Consider the following 21,741-nt stretch of genomic DNA (forward strand, 5'->3'; position numbering starts at 1 on the left):
GGAAAGCTTGAGGAGCTTTTCACAGATTTTATTTTATTTTTTATTCACAACGGAACAAAATGAAGCTGGGATGGAACTGGGAAAAGCCTGTGTAAGCAGTGCCCACAGGACTCTTGTGTACTTTGGTCAATTGCGCGTTAGATATGTCTCTGTTAAAAAAGCCGTACCAGAGACGATAGAGAAGGACGTTCGCAGAACACTTGTTTTACTTTGGGGTTTTTTTTTTAATGTTGCTTCTTTATTCCAGTGGTTGTAGGAGAAACATCAGATTAAATACCTCATTAATTACAGCATATCTTGGTTCGCTTTCAGATCGAATATTTTCCATTTACTCCTCAACACTCAGATTAAGTCTCCCACGTTGCCCTTCCAAACACTGTACACTATCCCAGGGTCAACACACGAAAAACGTAAACAAATCAGACATGAATTTAGAGCTCCGAGCTTATGAAATTTTGTAAGTCATTCTTATGCAAGTCTAAATGAAGGCCTACTTTTACGCAGCTGCTTCCTTTTGTCTGATCTGGTATCTCTTTACCTTCTTGATGGAATTAATTTTGTTGTTTGTGTATGACACTTAGTAGCCATGTCACCATGGAAATCCTTTTTTTTTTGTATACGTGCAGAAGGGTGCAGCGTGCAGATGCCTTCATGTCTGTTCTTCACACGGTGGAGATAATATGTGTAGATAATTGCCTGCAGATGTCAAACTGTGTAGTGAATGAGAGATTGGATGGTCAATGAGGCTGGAAATGGACAGCTGCTGCCAGAAATAAAACTTAAACAAATTGGATCTTTTAATAAAACAATAAAAACCTAATTCATTTCCAAAAGTACACACACAAACACACGCACACACATACATGGTGTTTACAGCATATCGATTACTCTAATTTTGAGCAATGTGTCAGTTTTTTCGTGTCATAACCCATAATTGTTTTTTTTTTTCTGTGTGAGGAAGTTAAGAAGACTGTCTTGTGGCATCGTTAAGTACTGCAAATTTGTATTTTGTATAATTAAGATTTGATTTCCTCGATGTGAGCCATCATGCAGCCTTGAAGAAGTTCCTGTTATGGAGGTACTTCCTCATGTTCCAAGAGTACAACACACTGACAAACATGGGAAAACACCCAAGTATTTACTTCCAATATTCCTTTATGCCATTGCTGTTATAGCAACAGATTGAAACTGAATACTTTAGGTCTTTTGAAACATGTTGCCACTTGAAACAACTAGAAAAAAAGATGTACACAGCAAAATCTCCAGTGTTAAATTAACACTGGAGAGTAGGGCTGGGCGATATGACCCAAAATTCATATCTCGATATTTTTTAGCTGGATGGGGATATAAGATATATATCTCGATTTTTTTTTAAGCCATAAAGTAAGAACAAAAAGAGAGTTCTTAGTCAAAGCTGTGTCCCAGATGTCACACAGGCACTTTTATTAACATACAGCACAGATGTACATGAAAAATTACTCAAAATTAAATTATGAGCATTCATTAAATAATAATGCTCCATAAATAAAAGAAAACAAGGTTGTTTTTGTGCTAAACAAAGAGCTCACAATTGTGCAGTCAAAATGTAAACTAAAAGACGCTGAGCGTAATAACAAAGACAGACAGATTTCACAGCTGCTCTGTTCCCAAGTTTTACTGTGTGACTGATAGCCTGGAGTTTGAAATCCGCTTCATAACCACGTCTCTTACAGGTGCCATTTATGGTCCTTATACACACACAATACGGTAATATTACGTTGATGCACAGTACATATCACTCCGCGAAGCTCCTCGGTAGCCGTAATGCGCCGACAATCTATCAAGCGGTGCAGCTCCGTAGCTTACCAAAGTCGTACTCAAACATTTTTGACAGATTGCTGAGCGCCGTGTACCACATAAAATCAGTTCGCTGCCATCAAGCACAACCAGAATTCATACATAAGGCGCGCTATCAACTTTTGAGAGAATGAAAGGATTTTAGGGTTAGCGCTGTTAGCTCGTTAGCATGTTTAGCTCGTTAGCACGTTGACGCCGTCCAGCCCCACGCATGGGGCGATGCGCAGTAACTCGTTAACGGAGATTTGCCGTGTCCGTCTTGTCGCTGCCTGCTTGTGAAGCGATGGGGGAGGAGGGGGAGTTGTCTTCAGTGAAGGCGAGGCGGAGTAACGTTGCGTAGAGACAAAAGTGGACGAAAGAGAGGCAAACTTGCGGCTCCACAACTATAATTATAACGTAACATAGACTATATCGATATAAAGGATATTGTCACATCTTATATCTCGTATAAAAATATATCGATATGTTTTAAAAACTCGATATATCGCCCAGCTCTACTGGAGAGTGTCTATATGGGTCCACACCTCTGAGTGTTAAATACAACACTGTTGAGTGTTAAATTAACACTTTTGACAGTGTTATATGTTTAAAAGTAACCTAGTCAGTTTTGAAGATTAACAATGGCTAACACTGAGCAGTGCTGATTTTCTAACGCTGGAAAATAACTCAAAATGTTAGAAATATTCCAGTGTTAGAAAATCAGCACTGTTCCTTGGGTGTTCGTCTTGTAATCGGAAGGTTGCCGGTTCGAGCCCTGGCTCGGACAGTCTCGGTCGTTGTGTCCTTGGGCAAGACACTCCATCTACCGCCTACTGGTGATGGCCAGAGGGGCCGATGGCGCGATATGGCAGCCTCGCCTCTGTCAGTCTGCCTCAGGGCAGCTGTGGCTACAACTGTAGCTTGCCTTCACCAGTGTGTGAATGTGAGAGTGAATGAATAGTGGTATTATAAAGCACTTTGAGGGGTCCTGAAAAGCGCTATATAAATGCAATCCATTACGGTATTATTAGAGGTTGAGGGAAACAACCTGTTATTTGAAAAGGATTTTAGAGGAAAAAGGCCATTTTGGACAATTTTTTATCTTCCCGCTGACCGTGTTGGTCCCATAATTACCATAAATATTGCGTCAGGGAGGCCTGGTATTCAAGAATTACTGTTAAATTGTCCATTTCGCATAATATATAGTTACAATTTACTGTCTTGTAATTTATGCATATGATTAGGTCTAGCAGCCAAGCTACTGAAATTGAAACTTTAAAATGGAAGCTTGCAACTCTTTAATTTTGGGTTTGCCTAACAATGTGCCAACCTAGGGCGTCACCAGCTGGAGGGGTGGCAAAGAGGAGGAAGATGAAGAAATGTTTTATTTTCTTTCCTGCATATATTCTCTAGTCTGTTACTAATATTCACTGAATCTCATATATTTTTTAAAGACTTTGCTCAAGCTGCTGTAAACATAAAATCAAGGGAGTGTATGGAGAGGCTAGAGAGGCTATGTTTACAAGGCTATAAGAGCTGACTCTCACATAATAATTTTTACAAGCACAGGGGAGATGATAAAAATTTGAGGCAACAATGGTAACCATGAAAACAGAGCCACCACAGGAAAGGGCAACAAAGATCTCAGTGATTCTTGAGGGACAAAACATGTCCGCCAGATAAAACCCAATTTTGGGGTAAAAAATATGCATATAAGTGTTAACTCAACTGACTAAAAGACAAACCAAGGCAATGAGTATAAAACAAAAGTATGATTTTGCATTTTATCATACATATATATTTATTTTTAATGGTACAATACATTACCAGTACCTTAAAAATCCATTGTCCAGAAGCAGGTGTGATAATATTAAAATACAGAAAAAAAACTAAAAGTTATGTAAAATTAAACATCATGGCTCTCGTCACGAAGTATTTAAGTCAATAACTTATATAATATCAAAATATGCAATTGAAAATTTGTTTTTACATATTTTTTAAGTGATTAAAATTGTGTCCAGAGTTTTTGTCAACACCATCAGATTTTTTTAAAAGTACAAAAAAATCAGGAATTATTGTGGGTAGCTTACACTCTGAGGACCCCTTTACCACTTCCTGTTTGATACACATGCCATGAGGTCACTGCTGTGATAAGTTTTTTAAATTTTTATTTCATTTATGGCATACCTTTCTGTAACAACAATGCGTCTACACCAAAGTCGATGAAATGCAAGATTTTATTTTTTATTTTTGTAAAAAAAGCTTCATTTAGGTGGATTGTAGAGGTCATAAGCAACTGATGAAAAACAAGATGGCTTCTGTCAGAAAAAGATGTGTTATGAGAGAAAGTAGGGTATTTTGTCAGCACCATCGGATGTCAACACCATCAGGATTTTTGTCTGACGGTGTTGACCCTTTTTCTAATGGTGTTGACAAATGCCACAAAAGTGTGCTATTCATCAATTAAATTAAGTTATTTTTTATTAATATTTCAGTCATATTACTTCCTGTGTATTTTACTGATATTTCTGCTTTACAGGTGTGTCGAATATTATCGAATTTGCCTTATCTTGAATCTCATTGTTTATGTATACATTATTAATCCTGTAGGAAAATGCTTAGTCCTCTGCATTTAACCCACTCACTCAGTGATGCAGTAGGCAGCTACAAATCCAGGATAACCGCTGTTCTTTGGATTTGAACGCCCAACCTTCCGATTATGTGGCGTCTACTGAGCTATCTCTGCCCCGAGAGCTGGTCTTTAAGTGATGATGTCGACTTTTGTTTTTCTCCCTCCCTCACGCTCACACACACACAGCGGGAGGGGCGGTCCCACACGTTTTCCCTGCAGCAAGGACTACACCGCCCATGAGGCTACAGTCTTAAAGGGCCATGCCTGTAACACTATGCTGTCGTTTAAATCATTTTTCGTATAACAATTTAAAAAAAATATTTCTTCACATCAATATGCGGCCGCAAATAGAGGTGATGTGGGCCACAAATGGTCTGCGGGCCGCGAGTTTGAGGCCCCTGGTTTAGAGCAGGGCGATATGGCCAAAAATATTTATCACGATATATATTTGAAAATTTGCGATAACGATATAACTGACGATATAATTGATGCGAGACAAAATACAACTCCACAACATTACTAGCGCAAAAAGACAACCTTCCATTTATTTTCACTTAAACAAGAAGCTGGTTTTTATGTACATTAAAGCTTTATAAAAATGTAACAATGCAAATGCAAATTCCTTGCTGAAAGTTTAACCAAAAGGCATTTCCAGTAGAAATGGGCTGACATATCCTGAGCATAACTATGTATAATATCCACTGAAGTTAAAAAGAGGTGCTTTGCAACATTAAACTGCAGTGTGCAGTACGTATTTTTTGGTGCACGGGATTATAACGCACATTAAGCGAAACAAAGCAGTCAGATAAATCAAACTTTATTAAACTCATTCTTCTTGCTTCCTCCACTTCTGTACCATTGATTCATTAATGTTGAATTCTCTGGCAGCTGCTCTATTCCCATGTTGTTGCAGTATATTAATGACTAACCTTGTATTGTGGATGGATTATCTTAGTTGTTCTCCTGACTGAAGTTTGGTCCGTTTACAGCATCCTGCCATGCGATTGCATTTGTCTCTAACCATGAGGAACCTTCGCGTTAACTTTTATAAGTGGAAAAGTGTTAGTGTTCGTCCTCCAGCTTCACTGTTTATGTTATGCTAACATAGCTGTGTCGCCAGCGATCACGTAGCACATCATTATATACCAGCTAGCCCAACTTCAGTAACCCTACAAACGTCACTGCTGTTTAGTTTCCTGTCTTCATTTATGTTGGAAGTGATAGCAGAGCTGTACGTTTGAATTTTTTCAGAAATCTCTGTCAGAACATGCTATATCATGCTTAGGTAACTAGCGAAACTAGCGAGCTAACTTCCGCTAGCTTCCTGCTAACTTCTAACTTCGTTAAATGTAATAAATTTTGTTTTCATGGATGCCTGGAAGTTAAACTTCATAGTTACACCTGGTAAAGCAGCAATGCTGATCGTTTTATTAAAGATGAAAGAATTTAGACAGTTTTGAACACTCAGTGATGCTGCAGTGTTCGTTTGACCTGAAGTATACGGAGTTTAGGACCCAGATTACTCCAAGACTTAAGAGCATCTTAGTCCGACAAATACGACAATAACGATAGCCGCTTGCATGTTCTGCAAAAACATGTGCTTTGTCGTGTATCTGATGGACAAACACCAAACCAGTTCCACATCACTGAAGTTGCACCATTTTTACAAACCAATTCTGGTTCATCTGTTTCACTCAACAATCGGCCATGTGCGTATGAAAACAAAGGCACTGCGCATGCGCGTTTTACTCATATTCTATCGCGATATTTCATTTTCCTATCGTTGCCTAACATTATACCGGTATTACTGTGAATGGTATAATATGGCCCAGCCCTACCCTGGTTTATGTTACGCTAACATAGCTGTGTCGCTAGCGATCAACTAGCACATCATTATATACCAGCTAGTCCAACTTCAGTAACCTGACAAAAGTCACTGCTGTTTAGTTTTCTGTCTTCATTTATGTTGGAATGTAGGTGGAAACCAGCTAGCTAACTTCTAACTCAGCCACACTGATCGTTTTATTAAAGATGAAAGAATTTAGATAGTTTGTAACTCGCAGTGATGCTGCTGAGTTCCTTTGACTTTGGGATATGCAGCGGAGTTTGGACCTGGAAACGGCTAATGACATCAGACTTAAAGACCGGATAGCATTTCTATTGCTTAATACATAATTGTGTTGTGAATATTGATCCTTAATCTGTATAAATGCATATGGTTCAGAAAAATTATAGTAATTACAAAATGGTACATTTCAGGCTAGAATGGCTAAGGGGAACCTGTCAGTAATGGAATGAAAGAGGAGGAGCAGGGAGTATCAAAAAAGGAGAAAAAAAATTAACAGCCACCCTGAGTTGAAGGAAGAGTTTTTCATAAAGGAAAGGCACAAAAGCCCTGTACTTCTCCAGCAAAAACCATAAATTATTAAAAAATGTTACACCTGGGAGATTGGACCAAAACTTGGTGAGACAGCCAAACTTTGTACAACAATTATATTTAAATATATTTTTGAAAAATCAAAAAATATATTTTAGAAAATTAAAGCCTGTTTTGTCCCTAATCTCAGGAATCACTGATCTACTGTACATTCTGAAATTATGATAATGTCACTGATGTGGCAACTTAGCCAATCCAGACAATTTGATATTTTATCATCTATCACTCAAAATGCTTACTCTACAGTGAGCATAAAAGACCCTTAAGTATGCTTATTGCTGCCAGAGGTATACAGATAGCGTGCTTCTAGCTGTTTGTAGGAGTCTTTCCTCAGGGTGTTTTAAAATACTTGTTGACTTTTGTGGATTCCAACTATTGCATTAAAAACTGTTGCTCTCTGTTTTTTGCCTAACAGTTTGACACGACATGATGGTAAAATTACAATATTTATTTTAATTGTCAGATCCAGTTACATTATGTAAGTTTACTGTAGTTATTGTGATCTGTTTGCTAAAGTATGAAAATGACAAACCCAATTGAATCTGCCCGGGGTACAAGGATATCATGGTGATGTCTGTACGAAGACATGTTCTCACACTGGTTAAAAATGAATGAACAGGGCAAACACGAGTGAGTGAAATTACCATTGATCATATTCTTACTCACAAGGCCTGTAACACAGTAATATAAAAATAATAATGGATTGCATTTATATAGCGCTTTTCTAGACACTCAAAGCGCTTTACAGTTCCACTATTCATTCACTCTCACATTCACACACTGGTGGAGGCAAACCACAGCTGTAGCCACAGCTGCCCTGGGGCAGACTGACAGAAGCAAGGCTGCCATATCGCACCATCGGCCCCTCAGGCCAACACCAGTAGGCGGTAGGGTGAAGTGTCTTGCCCAAGGACACAACGACCAGGACAGACAGACCCGGGGATCAAACCGGCAACCTTCTGGTTACAAGATGAGCTTCCCAACCCCTTGAATACCTTAACTAACCTTAAATACAGAGCACATATGTTGCAGTTATCTTAACCAGTGATCACATTAGCTTAAGTATTAATGATAAGTATTGCTTTGCCAGCCCTGACTTTCCTTGAGAATTTTGGTGGAAACAGTTTAAACCAATACATCACTGACAACAAATTTCCCATGGAGTACTGTTGCTGGAATTACTTCCCCTGTGCTTTTCCGTGGTAGCTGCCTGACTCATCTATAATCACTGCAGTCTGTGACTGGCCTCTTAAGTGGTCTGTCTGGATTTCTTTCCTGATCCATGATTAGACTTACAGTGATACTTTAAGGAGCATCTGTGGTGAAGGGCATTTCTGATAGGACTAAACCTTCATCTGGCTCTGCTCTGTTTGCCCTTAACATCCTGTGGAAGTTTTATTTCAGTACCAGTCAGCCTATTTCTCCACTCTGCCATCGCTCCACCCTTCCTCTAGACTGTATCTCACGCAGACAGCTATTGTGCATCTATAGTTCATTCATCCCACAGCAATACAGTAATTTGCTATCCATGTTTCTTATTTAGTTTGCTTACTTTCTCTTCATAGCTGGAATTTTGACATGGTTCTTTAGTTAGTTTGGAGACGAGGAGAAAAGGATATCAAAGTTAATATGTTTACTGTGCAGGCTTTCTCTGTTTGCCTTTATATGACTGATCGCAGTTTCATTTTACTGCAGGGAAAATCCCAGACTGATTACATAGGAACAACTGAGGACCCAGCCTTTTGAAATGAAAGAAGAAAAAGGTAAGATGTCCTGTTTGTTTGTTTTAAACCACTGGTTGGTTCCTGAGGAGCTTTGTTTCATTTAGTGATCAGTGTGCAAGTGTTAATAAAGACGTTTGTTAGGAGAATGTGTAATTATGGTGCATTAAAAAGTCTTAAAACGGTCTTGCATACCCAACCAAATTTCTGTTAATGTTCCGTACAGCAGTATTTCCATTTTTGAATGTAGAAGTGTGAAAAATGTCACTGTATCACTGAAAATGTCACTTAAGTGGCAATTTAGCTGATCTGGACAATTTGATCTCAAGAAATTATCAATAAAAATGTTTCATTTGCGGTGAGCACAAAAGTAGCATGATTCTAGCTGTTTGTAGGAGTTTTTAAGAGAGTTTTGTGGATTTTTTAAGATTGCACAAAAGCTGTACGTCTCTGTTTTGAGCACCAGAACATACCATTAGCCAGAACATAACAGTAAATCACAATATGTATTCCATCCTCTTGTAGTGGCGGGTGAGGCTCCAGTAATGCTCACTACCCACAGCAGTTGCTTGCGGCAAGATACGTTGCAGTTGCCGTGTCAGATAGTGATGTAGCTGGCCTGAATGCTCTTGATGGTGCTTGTGTAGGATGTGGTGAGGTTGGGAGAAGGGAAGCTTCCTTCCTTCAGCTGTATCACAAAGTTCACTCTCTGCTGAGATATCTTTGATAAGGAGTTCTTCAGTTATGTGCAAGGAAGTTGGTGGTCCAAACCATCTCCACAGCAGAGCCGTTGATGATGAGCGAGGGTGGGATGTATGCTGACTCATCATTGCTGCTTATCATGTCCTGCACAGTTGTGTCATCAGCGTACTTCATGATGTGGTTGAGGTTGTGTGACTTAGCACAGTCATGAGTCAGCAGAGTGAAAAGCAGAGGTGTTAACACACGGCCCTGTGGAGCGCTCTGTCAGAAAGTCCACAGTGAACGTAACACATAGGGCTCTTACAGTTACAGTTATCTCCTCTCTGTCTGCGATGTCAACAGCAAAAACTCAGGAATGGCATCACATAAACATCAGGTTAATCAGCTTAGTAGGATAGTGCAGAGCCCAAAAGTGTGAGGTTGTGAGTTGAAAGCTTTAGTTTGTCTCCTTTTATGCTAAAACAATTCTTGAACTTTGTATTGCTAGAAAGTCTAACAGTGACATCCGGGCAGTGTTTAGGAAGTACTTCGATCTGACATCATTGTAATGTCTGCAAGATCTGTTCAATTTTAACTCTTAAGTCTTTTTTTTTTTAAACTATGGCTCGACTGCCAAACAAACTGTTGAAATAGTTGCAGGGTTAGCAAAGGAAACGGGGAAGCAGCTTTTAGTTCATGTCTGAACTAACAAATCAATTTGTTCAGAGAGTAACTGAGTTTATTTAAGTGAAACATCTGAAGCAAACAAATGGCTCCACAACAGTCCAGCACAACAATGAGTACAAGCGTAGAACATGTTCATCCTGTAATTCTGTGGACAGCAGGAGACCACAGTGAGGTGGAGAGGAAAAAACAAAATAACTGTGTTTTATCAAAGAAAATACAGTTGCGTTACAAGCGTGCGCCTGTCCACATTCTTCAGTTCTTTTGTGTTTTCCTGAACAATAACACAGGATCTGGAGCTGGATAGGAAGCTGGCTTCATATCCACACACACACACACACACACACACACACACACACACACACACACACACACACACACACACACACACACACACACACACACACACGGCGTTACCCATATATAACTCGTCCCTGATTCAGTTGGCAGCAGCATTATATTAAATTTCATGTTGGGAGATAACCATTTTTTTTACTGTAGGTGCCCTGACTGGCCTACAGTCTATTCCAGAAGTACAATCTGCAGAGCAACCCTGTGGTAGTGTTAAGAAATTTGTACCAGTATTATATTACTGTTAATGTAGCAAATGCATGTGCACTCATGTGTATCCTAAAATAGACGTTCTGCTTTGCACTCCTTCCGCTGATTCTGAAGCATGGGCAGGCATGCTAAACTGTTTCTGAAGGACTCTGGCTTCTGTCACAAATCAGATAATAGATAAGATGTGCATTACTGAACCAAGCACAAAGTGCTAAAAATGACACTATATCCTTTTGTTCAGTGACCAGTTTATTATGAATCCGACATGGTCCAATTATAGTTTTTACTAGTTTTGTATACTTTCTTATCTTGGTTGTGTGCTTCAAGTCATTGTCCTATTGCAAAATGAACCTTTATCACACTCTGAGATCCAGAGCACTGTAGAGCAGGTTATCATCAAGGATGTCTCTGTACATTGTTGCATTCATTTTTCCATTTACCCCCACTATTGTCCTAGTTCCTGGTGCTGCAAAACATCCCCAGAGCATGATGCTATGCTTTACTGTAGGGATGGCATTTCCGCAGTGATGAACGGTGCCTGGTTTTCCCCAGACCCGAGCATTCTCTTTCCTAGCGTGTGACATACCGGCAATTTGTCATGTCCCGAGGCATCTCATAGCAATGCGAAAGGTACCCTTTGGCGTCCTTATGATACGCTCCAGATTCTCAGTTGAATCCAATAGAATGCTGCTCGCAGCGGTAACACACGCTCCAGCCCTTACCCTAACCTTAACCCTAACCATAACCTTAACCCAGTCAGATAGTGTTTTCCAAAGCAATTCATGATCAGAGAGTAAAACACATTTGCATGTATAGATTCATTCCAAACGGCTCTCATGCCTCTGAATGCGTAACATCCTGACGATTTATCTTATCGCATGGGTATGTGACGAGTTGGGATGAGAACATGTTGTCTAGACATGATGCTTGGCATCCAGACCAAAGACTTTAATCTTTGTTTCATCAAACCAAAGAATTTTGTTTCTCGTGGTCTGAAAGTCCTTCAGATGCCTTTTAATAAAAGTATAAAAAAAATTGTAAAAATGCTTGGAGAGTGGTGAGAATGACGTTTCTGATGTAAGAAATTACATCTAAACATTACTAAAGCAACTGAGAAAAAATGCAAGGAAATAAAGTATCTACAGTTCTGACTGACAAAAGTACAAGCTGTTTTGATGAGTTGTGAGATTCAAGTAAGAAGTGCATCAGCATAATTACAAATATATTTAGTTGTGAAGTATATGTAGATAAAAATAATGAGAAATGCAATTGAGTGGGGAGAAAAGTGTTTCTGATTTGAGAACTGCATTAAGAGTAGTGAGACAACTTCTGGATGTGAGAACTGCATCAAAGTGATTGACGTTATGTAATTTTTCACAGCCTCTTCTTTGGTTTTATCAAAACCTTTGTAACTCCTACATCCATACAGTACATACAGGTCATTTTGGTCTTTTACCCTAAACCTCTTGGTGGTTCACTTTGTTCTAGACTGAAAACTAAAACAGATTATGAGCTTTGAGCTTGTGAACTACGGAATGCACTATTAGAGTTATTAAAGTTTTATATTTTCTAACGAGTCTTTCAAAGGTCTAATTTTATACTTATTTTAGTGAATTAAAATGGTTTTTTTGTGATTAGTTTTTAGTTTAGTTTCAGCTAATTACAATAACCTTGTGCACTACTAATACATTTGAAATCTCTGGACTTTATTGAAAGTTTTAAAGAGCGCTTCAAGGCTTATTTGTATAGGTTTGCTTTTAGCTAGTGCACACTGTTGTGTGTTTTAATTTTAACTTAGAGTATTTTTAGCTGTTGCTTGTAGTTGTGAAACGCGTTGTGATCCTTCTTTTTTTAAATGCTTTGAACACATTTACATATGTGTGCAAAATGCTCTACATCTTAGTTTTCATGTCATTTGACTTTCAGATCACATTTTCAGTTGTTTTTTGTTTTGTTTTTTTATAGTAAAGGCAGTGTCATATGTGCAAATATTTGAGCTTTCTTATTCCTGTACCTACTATCAGGGTGACCACATATTGTGAAGTCATGAGAGGCTCAGCGAGCATGTGAAGATGTCCCAGAAGGCAACTAAAAGTAAGCCTTTTTGCTCTCTGTGATTGTTATTTATTTTTTTTGATGCTGTTGTTGTATTTTCATTGCATTTTTTTAACTTATTGTCTTAAGATCTTTTTTATGATTTTCTCTGTGTGAACAGCAAATTTGAGGATTGGGATTTTTAACATGCCCTAAATTCACTGTTGTTTAATGTGAGATACTGAGAGGTCAAACTGGACTTCTTGAATATTGTAGAACTTATCAGTACTATCACTTATCATCAGAACAATTTGGTTACCAGTGAGTCTTTGTCAAACAGTAACCATAATTCTGTTTAAGCCAGCATACAGATCGTGTTAGTTAAAGCAGTCCAGGCCTTGTTATTTGAATGATTCAACAGGTCTGCCAGTAATCAGGCCTGAGTGTGTTTAGTGAAACTGAACTCAGCTTTACAAAAAACCTGTTTAATCACAGTTAATTCATGATTTAACAAGGGGGCAGGGTTAATTACTTTTTCACACAAGACCAGATAGGTTTTGATAACTTTTTCCACTTAAAAACTACATTTTGTTTTGACTCAGCTTATCTTATATTATCTAATATTACCGTTTGTTTAATTATCTGAAACATATAAGTGTGTGACAAATATGCAAAAAAATAGGGAATTTAAGACGGGGGGGAAACACTTTTTCGAACCACTGTAAAATGTTACCAAAGGCTGTTGCTGGCTTTTCTCTTTACACTTTAAAAACTTTAGCGTTAAATGAATTTTGTAGCAATTTCCATGTATTCCGTGTATAATTTATTGCATGTATTTTTGCACATAAACCACTCATAACACTACAACGTATTCTTTTAAACTTGCATCAGGCTAAGTCAGGCTAAGTATATTTATCTGTTTTCAAACACCGTGCAGCACTTACTGGCTGTAATTTATTATTGAATGGAGTCCTTATCTAACTGTCAGAAAGACAGTGGTTAAAATTACCTTCCAAACTCTCTTTTTAATGGTCCTTGGGTTTATTGTTCAATGCCTTGTTATAGATGAAGCTTAAAATATTTAATCACACCTTAAATTGCCCCAAACTTCCCGCTATTAGTCCAGTTAGCAGGAAAAAACCTTTATTTACTGTACAGTGTAGCTTTACCACTGAACCTGATGAGAAGAAAGTCCAAGCACAGCAAACTTTGGAGCAGGGGTAGGCAACCTTTTTGATGGCGAGTGCCATTTAAAATTTCCTCAGAAGTCAGTGTACCATATGATTGTATTAGCAATAAATTTAATAATGCTCTATATTAACAGTTACACACTATATAGAACCACTTTATAGAATTATATTTGTTTGCAGATGTTGGCAGCTATCAGCGAATAGTTATCAGCTATTTTGAAACAAAAAAAGACACTTTTTATCCATAACAAGAACTCTATAACAGCAAATTAACTGTACAACAAAAAATACAAATGCTATTTATGGTCTCCTCACAACAATGATAAGAAAAATAAACTGGGCCAATATGGCATGTTTGTTAATACACATATTAATCTGATCTCTGGTCTCCCACTCAGAGACACAGGTCTCCGAGTGTCCAGCATTCAGACAGCTACCCGAGGACACTCATTAGAGATGGACCGATCCAATATTACGTATCGGTATCGTTCCGATACTGACGTAAATTACTGGATCGGATATCGGAGAGAAATAAAAAATGTAATCCGATCCATTAAATATCAAAAAAGCACCTCACAAAACTTGCGACACGGCGTAACTCGGCCCATAACCGTTGCACTTCGGAGCAGTGTGCTCACATGATAGAGCGGCTGTGTGTATTTGGAGCCTCACTACCAAACTCAGAGGAAGTTATCCAAGAGAGAAGTTAAGCAAGTGTGTAAGTTCATCTCTGAATGTTTGTAAAGCATTCCTGCGTTAAGCTTAACAACCAATATATGGAGCGACTGCCTCTCTCTCCTTCTCTCTCCTGCTGCTACTTCAAACGTGAAACTGATTAATGATCAGCTGATCGGCTTTCCTGTCGCGACTCCGTCTCTTGTTTGTTTTTGGCACACATTCGCGCCAGAAAGAGGAAACCAGCAGCTGAACAACAGCAGCACGTTTAAGCTTGATAAGCTGTTGTTAGAATTTATTTAATATTACTTTCTACACCAGGATCTTTTTCTACGTAGCTGACGGCTGGTAACTGTGCAGGGGCGGATCTAGCAAAGTTTAGCCAGGGGGGCCGATAGGGCATTAACAGGGAAAATGGGGCACAAAGACATACTTTTCTTTCTTATTCTCATTTAAAATGTCGAGCTTTTAATAAATAATTATCTGAATCTTACACCCAAAGTTTTAATCTGATGTAAAATGTATAGAAGTCCATTACTGTATATAGTAACTGTTAAGTCTAATATACCCTAGTAAGCTATAGTACTTTTTCCTTTGGGAAGATACCATCTGTGCAGTCTGCAGTTCTGTTGAAGAAAGATGTTGAATCTATTTAATTATTCTTGAAAAATAATTTAATTCTGTGCATTTTTGTTTTCACACTGCATCAAATTAAAGTTGATTACGTTGATTAAGCATCATGAGGTGGAGGGTGGGGGGTGGTTTCCTTTTTTTTTTTTTGCTGGGAGTTTGCAACCCTATTAGTTAGGTTGCTTAATATTTCTGCTAAGTGCTCTTTAAAATACCAGAATAGGAAGGATTGTGTAGGTTTAAGTTTATTAGATTTATCAGTATTGCTGAACTATGAAATATTTTGGATGCAGTGTATTTTTTACATACAGGTATAACGGAATAGCTTTAGTGTTGTTGTTTATTTAAACTTGAGTATGAACTTATAAAAAATGCAGCAAGATATTAAAAAACAGTTTTATTGATTAAAAAATACACTATATCGGATTCATATCGGTATTGGCAGATATACAAATTTATGATATCGGTAGCGGACATAAAAAAGTGGTATCGTGCCATCTCTAACACTCATGTGAGAGAAAATCTGCTCACACAGATATGTGGAGCCAAATACTGTCAATAAGGCCTCTGCAATGTTGTGAAGACAGTTAAACTTGTCAGGTAGTGATGTCCAGCTGGTGAAAATGCAAGCTCCATGAACACGCACAGCTGTGGATTCCAGCTGCTTCGATGTTGCATTAACTGGTATTAACTCAGCCAGTTAATGCGAGACAAATCCAGCTGCTCATTAAAGATTTCTGGTTTGATCAGAAAAGAAAACATTGGTCCATACACCTGAAAGTCCCAAAAACGCATTGTGTCTCGAGTCTACGGATGTATCCGTGTATTTCCATGGTGCTGACGCTGCGCTGAGCGGACAGCTCCTCAGTTTCCTCTTTCTGGCGCAAAGTGGGCGATAAACAAACAAGAGAGAAAAGCCAATCAGCTGATCATTGATCAGTTTCATGATTAAAGTAGCAACAGGAGAGAGAGAATGAGAGAAGAGGCAGCTGTGCAGCGTAAAGACAGAATAACTCCACCTTTGTGTCTTTTTCCATTCTAGCTGAAGTCCGGGACAAACTGCGTCCCTTCTCAGCTCAACACGAAATGCGTAATAATTTCTCTGAATGCGGGACAGTTGGCAACTCTACTAACTAACCTTATAAATAAAATAAAGTTCACTATCAGTAACATCATAGCACCCACCCAGCTGTATAGAAACTCCGTCATGCTAGCTAGTTATTGTAACTGACTGTAAAAAGTCAGCACAATGAAAATAAACTCCACCTAAACTTGGTTTATATCTGACCCAGATGGACTGTAGTCATAACTTCTTACCTGAAGTTCAGTTCACACTCAGACCAGTGGCCGCCTCGGGTTTCTCCTCCTCCTGCCTCCCCTCTCCCTCGTCCACCTGCCAGCCTCCACCACTTGTTAATTTTACTGAATCTGTGGAAGCTACGCCATAGCCACCACCAAACAACTGAGTTATTTTTACACACCGGCCAGCAACTGGCCAATCCACCACCTTTCATTTATACCGTTACAAAAAAAAAATCATCGGCCCACCGAGCAAATGCCTGGTATGCCTGATGGCCAGTCCAGCTATGGTCGTGCCATCAGTTAACCCTTCACGTGACACAGTTGGCACGCGTGCCTAGGGTTGCCGACCCCTGCTTTAGAGTAATTTCATGGAGATGTTGTTAAAAAAAAAAGAAAAAGAAAACTTTTGATGCTCCCAAATGCACATTAACATAAGTCCAGTATATCAAATGATACTCATATACAACCCTCATTCCATACATGTGCTATGTAAAATTTAAATAAAAAGAGAATGCAATGAACCCATATTTCATTCACAATAGAACATAGAAAACATATTGAATGTTGAAACTTAGAAATTTGCCATTTTATGAACAAAATAAGTCATTTTGAATTTGGTGGCAGCAGCACGTTCAAAAAAGTTGGGTAACAGCTGTGTTTACCACTGTGTAGTATCCTTGTTTCTCTTCTTCTTTGACTTCGTTGTATTTTTGGTTTCATGATGTATCAACTGTTTTCAGTTGATGAAAGGTTTGGAGTGCTGTTCAGCACATGGTCAAAGGAGCTTGCAAAGAAAAGCGTCTGGACTTCTTTAAGTTACTTGAAGACGTTTCACCTCTCATCCGAGAAGCTTCTTCAGTTCTAAGGTCAAATGGTGGGGAGTCCCTGATTTAAACCTAGTGGGAGTGTCCCCCCGCAGAGGGACAAAAGGACCCCCTGATGATCCTCTAATCGCCTGAGCCAAGGTGTGAAACTGGGTGTGGGTCCCAATCAGCCAGGGTTTCGGGTGAGCTCATTGTGAAACCTGGCCCCACCTTATCATGCGAATTCCTGAGGTCAGATGGCCCAGGGTGTGAGTGGGCGTTAAGGCGTCTGGGGAGGTAACTCAAAACTGGATTATAGATGGCAGACACCGCCTCTGTTCAAAGATGGTCGCTCACAGTGGACATAGATGGCTTCTTTCACTCCTCTTTCAAACCATCTGTCCTCTCTGTCCAAAATTTGAACATTGACATCCTCAAAAGGGGATGCCAATGTTCACATGTTTGACCTTAGAACTGAAGAAGCTTCTCGGATGAGAGGTGAAATGTCTTCAAGCAACTTAAAGAAGTCCAGACTCTTTTCTTTGCAAGCTCCTTTGACTACAATGACCTGGATGACTGAGAACCTTCACAGACATACTGTTCAGCACATGTACTTTTCTGCTATGAAACTGTTGTAACAGAGGTGGTATGTGGTTTAGCATCGTCTTGCTAAAATATGTGCAACCTTTCCTGAAAGACACATTTTCTGGATTGGAGCATATGTTGATCTTAAACCTGTATTTACACTTTCAAATTTCAGAAATGGTTTGTAGACAGATTTGTTTGCAGATTGATGAACCTCTGCCCAGCTTTACTTCTGTCAAACTGCCTCTCTAAGGTGCTCTTGTTATTCCCAATCATGTAACTAACATGTAGTCAACTAACCAAATTAGTTGCAAAATGTTCCCCTAGCTGTTTCTTTTTAGCACCACTGACCTTTTGAGCCCTTTGTTGCCATCGTTTTCTAATATTTTTCATGAAAAAGTAGAATATCTCAGTTTAAACATTTGTTATGTGTTCTGTTGTGAATAAAATATGTGTTTATGAGATTTGCAAGTTTTTTCAGTGTATTTAAAGAATTCAAACCATTTTTGAGAACATCGTATCGTAATTTGTGATCTTCACTCTTTGCTGTTAAAAATAAATCCTAGCAGATGGACAGTTTCCTATAAGCCTTTGCATTTGTCTTAATTTGGAAAGTGATATTTGAATGAAAATCAGTTTCATTGGCATTGCCCGTACACCTGTTTCAAAATGGCACGTCAGAAAAAGCAAACATCATAATTTGCATAGAAGAAGACTGAGCATTGTCTCTCAGGTGACTCTACTTTTATACCCTGATATGTTTGCTTCTGTTTTTGTCTTTGTCTGCTCCAGTATGGTGGCCTAGGCTCCTCCCAGTTCTCCTGTTCTTCGTCACCTTTGTCATGTTCTACTGTTCGTATGCCTTGATTCAGAGGTAATCTCACACAAAGACACTCTAACACAAACATGTCTGTCTTTCTTTCTTTCTTTCTTTCTTTCTTTCTTTCTTTCTTTCTTTCTTTCTTTCTTTCTTTCTTTCTTTCTTTCTTTCTTTCTTTCTTTCTTAATTTCTCTGGTATTGAGTCACAGAATCACAGTAATACCCATTTCGCAGGATTTCTGGCCAGCGCTGAGTCACTAAAATCTGAGAAGACAGCCTATTCACAAAGTGGTCTGAGCTGCTAGTCAACCAAAGCCTCACACATAGCAATTTTTGCACTTTTTGAGCATTTTGGACTAAATTACTGGCACTTTCCATTTTCACTGATTCAGCAGTAGTTTTCATGCCATCTGTGGCAACTGTCTTTCAGCTATGGAGGCACCAGCAAGTCTCCCAGCAGTAGCAAGTCGCTGTGTGGTGGCTGGCTAACCCAGAAGAAATGGGAGAGCCTTAACTTTAAGTGAGTAATGGCATGTCTGTGTGTTCTTTTTTCTTTTTTTCTTTTTTCTGGGGAAACTGACTTATTAAAGGAGTGGTGTATAGCAGTGTTTTTATTTGAACATAAAGTGCCGAGTTCCTTGAAACTGGACTGCTCTGTACCAGTCATGACAGAAAAGCATATTTTACAGAGAAGAAGAGTTATGTTTAAAAGAAGAGTTTCCATCTAAATAATGGTTACAGTAAGTTTCAGTCATTCCAGTGGAATGTCTTGATAAAAAGCCAGAGAGAGGGAGTTAATGTGAAAAACTAATTTTGGCTAACAATGTCTTCATGACATATACATATTTTTTTTATAACTTGATAATGTCTAGCCCGTTTTGTTAACTAATCCCTGTTTCACATTCTCTAACATGCTCACAGTTATCTATCTTTTAGTCTCTTTATCAGTTTATCGACCTGTATATTTACTCACCTTTATTCTTGGCTCTGCTCTATTAGTAAAAGGGAATGTGTGGTTTGGCCAAACCTCATCCAAGGTCACTGTTTATTTATTTAGCCCAGTCGACCTTCCACCGCCTGCCCTTTAACATTTGCAACAGTTAAGATGTGTAGCTGAAAAAGAGTTCAGTTCAGAGTTACCAGTCCGTTGTTCTTGGATTTTTAACATGAGTCAGTCACAGGGAAGCCTGCGAGGCAGTTACAATGACATTTCTCTAATTAGACTCCCTGCCCGGAGATTTATCCTGATCTCCTACAGAGGGCTAGCTGGCACACAAGAGTAATAAATGCCTGAGAGACTTACTGTCAAAGACAGTAGGTTATAAACAGCTGGAGTGAGTGAGCACAGAAGAGCAACTGTTTCACATATTACAACCTGCCACATTTGTCTCACTCCACAGGCTCTGTGAGCATTATTGTTTTCTTTCCCCTCTCCATGGCGAGGGAATGTCAGCGGAGAATTTTAATGAAGGAAATTGCTATTGAATGGCATCATATAAATAGGTGATTTTCTTATAACGAGGTTGGCTTACCTGCTTAATGGGTACCAGAACATTTGGTAACGCTAGTGCATCAGTTAAGATTACAAAGCAGTTTTTTTTTCTTTTTTATGTGCTAGCTTGAACACTGTACTGCTTGGCAGAACAGATGGTATTGTCTATTGTGTGGGTTGATTATTTTAGACAAAAAACTTGAAGCAGTTTTCTTTGCTCTCCCGGCCACAAAGCCTCTGGCAGCATAACTCATCTGTACACTGAAACTGTGTGGTATCATCTTATAAACCCTGCTTTGACATTTCTCATGCAGCATTAGCAGACGGACGCAGCTCTTTATGAAAATGGAGGATTTCTTTTGGCGGCAGCATCTGTCAGATCTGGCATTACCTTATGGCATTAAGGGCAGTGGTATGTTGACCTTGCATTTTAAATTAATCCCCACTCTTCCCACTCACTTTTAGCAAATTTGTCTCATTTTGACTGGGACCAGGACTGGGGATTAAATAGATGACATCTTAAACTGTTAATACAGCTGAAACCCAGGACTGTAGCTTTTTCACCAATTCAAGCTCTGTGTTCTGCGTGAACTTTTGAACTTCTCCATTTCTCACTTTTCATCCCAGAGCTGCTGCTACTGAAAGTGCTTGCTGTAACTACAAATTATCACGTGCCAGCCAACATTGAAAAGTAAGTTTGAGCACACTTTAGCAAACTTGGCCAACAGTAGTAAAGCGAATTAGTTTAATATTGCAATCATGGATAACGATTTGCTTTTTTAGACCATCTTACAATTTATTTATTTACAAGAATATTAATCTGCACTTTTCTAATTATTCTAAATATTCTTAACTATTTAAAAAATTTTCAGTATCCTGCTCTGTTTACCAATTCAAGCCATCATGCTCAAAATAGAGTAGGCCAAGATCGGTGCCAACAAATACACACTATGCAGTCCTGTGAAAAACACCCTATGATTCAACAGCTTGTGGCGCCGCCTTTAGCAGCAATAACTTGAAATCTGTCACATCGTTGTGGAGGAATTTTGGTCCATTTTTCTTTACAACATGGAGGTTTGCAGGCACTGGTTTTTGCCAAATGTAGCACTCTGCATTATGGCCAAACATCTCCACGTTGTTCTCGTCTGCCCATAGGATTGTTCCAGAGCTCCTGTGGTTGTTTAAATGCAGCTTTGCAAACCTAAGCTGTGCTGCCACGTTCTTTTTAGAAAGACGAGGCCTTCTCTTGGCAAACGTTCCAAACAAGCCACACTTGTTCCATCTTTTTTTAATTGTGCTGTCACGAACTTTAACGTTTAACATGCTAACTGTGGCCTTGTACTTGATTTTTAACATGGTTGCAAAGAGTTCTGTGAAAACGCTCTCTGTAACTGTTCCCTATAACTGTTCCCTATGTCCCTATGTCCTGTTCCAGTAGTGATGATAGGTTTTTGCCTCCAGAGAGCCATTTTGTTTGTAACTGAACAAAACATGTTCATTTTAAGACCGATGAGAAACCTTGATAAAGAAAAATTTGCCACATTTAATTCATAATGTGAACCTGTGTTGTTTTTCTCCACAGCCTTGAGTGCAGAACTTGTGTAGTCATAGGTAATGGCTTTGCCATTAAAAACAGCTCCCTGGGAAGCATCATCAATAAATACGATGTGGTCATTCGG

General features: G+C 38.9%; 1 protein-coding gene across 5 annotated transcripts in view; it reads left to right on the forward strand.

The window, feature by feature from the left end:
• The window catches only part of st3gal4 (ST3 beta-galactoside alpha-2,3-sialyltransferase 4), a 41,165-nt gene that overhangs the window by 10,682 nt on the left and 8,742 nt on the right, over window positions 1–21,741 (forward strand). For all 5 annotated transcript variants that reach the window (XM_026191634.1, XM_026191635.1, XM_026191632.1 and 2 more), the window contains 7 exons: window positions 8,580–8,647; window positions 12,556–12,625; window positions 18,543–18,624; window positions 19,001–19,090; window positions 20,377–20,474; window positions 20,690–20,753; window positions 21,645–21,740. In XM_026191634.1, the coding sequence (XP_026047419.1) occupies window positions 12,604–12,625; window positions 18,543–18,624; window positions 19,001–19,090; window positions 20,377–20,474; window positions 20,690–20,753; window positions 21,645–21,740 (452 nt within the window). In that variant the 5' untranslated portion in view covers window positions 8,580–8,647; window positions 12,556–12,603. The remainder of the gene's footprint in view (window positions 1–8,579; window positions 8,648–12,555; window positions 12,626–18,542; window positions 18,625–19,000; window positions 19,091–20,376; window positions 20,475–20,689; window positions 20,754–21,644; window position 21,741) is intronic.

The sequence above is a fragment of the Astatotilapia calliptera genome, chromosome 14 (genome assembly GCF_900246225.1).
Source record: "Astatotilapia calliptera chromosome 14, fAstCal1.2, whole genome shotgun sequence".
In the NCBI taxonomy this organism is placed as follows: domain Eukaryota; kingdom Metazoa; phylum Chordata; class Actinopteri; order Cichliformes; family Cichlidae; genus Astatotilapia; species Astatotilapia calliptera.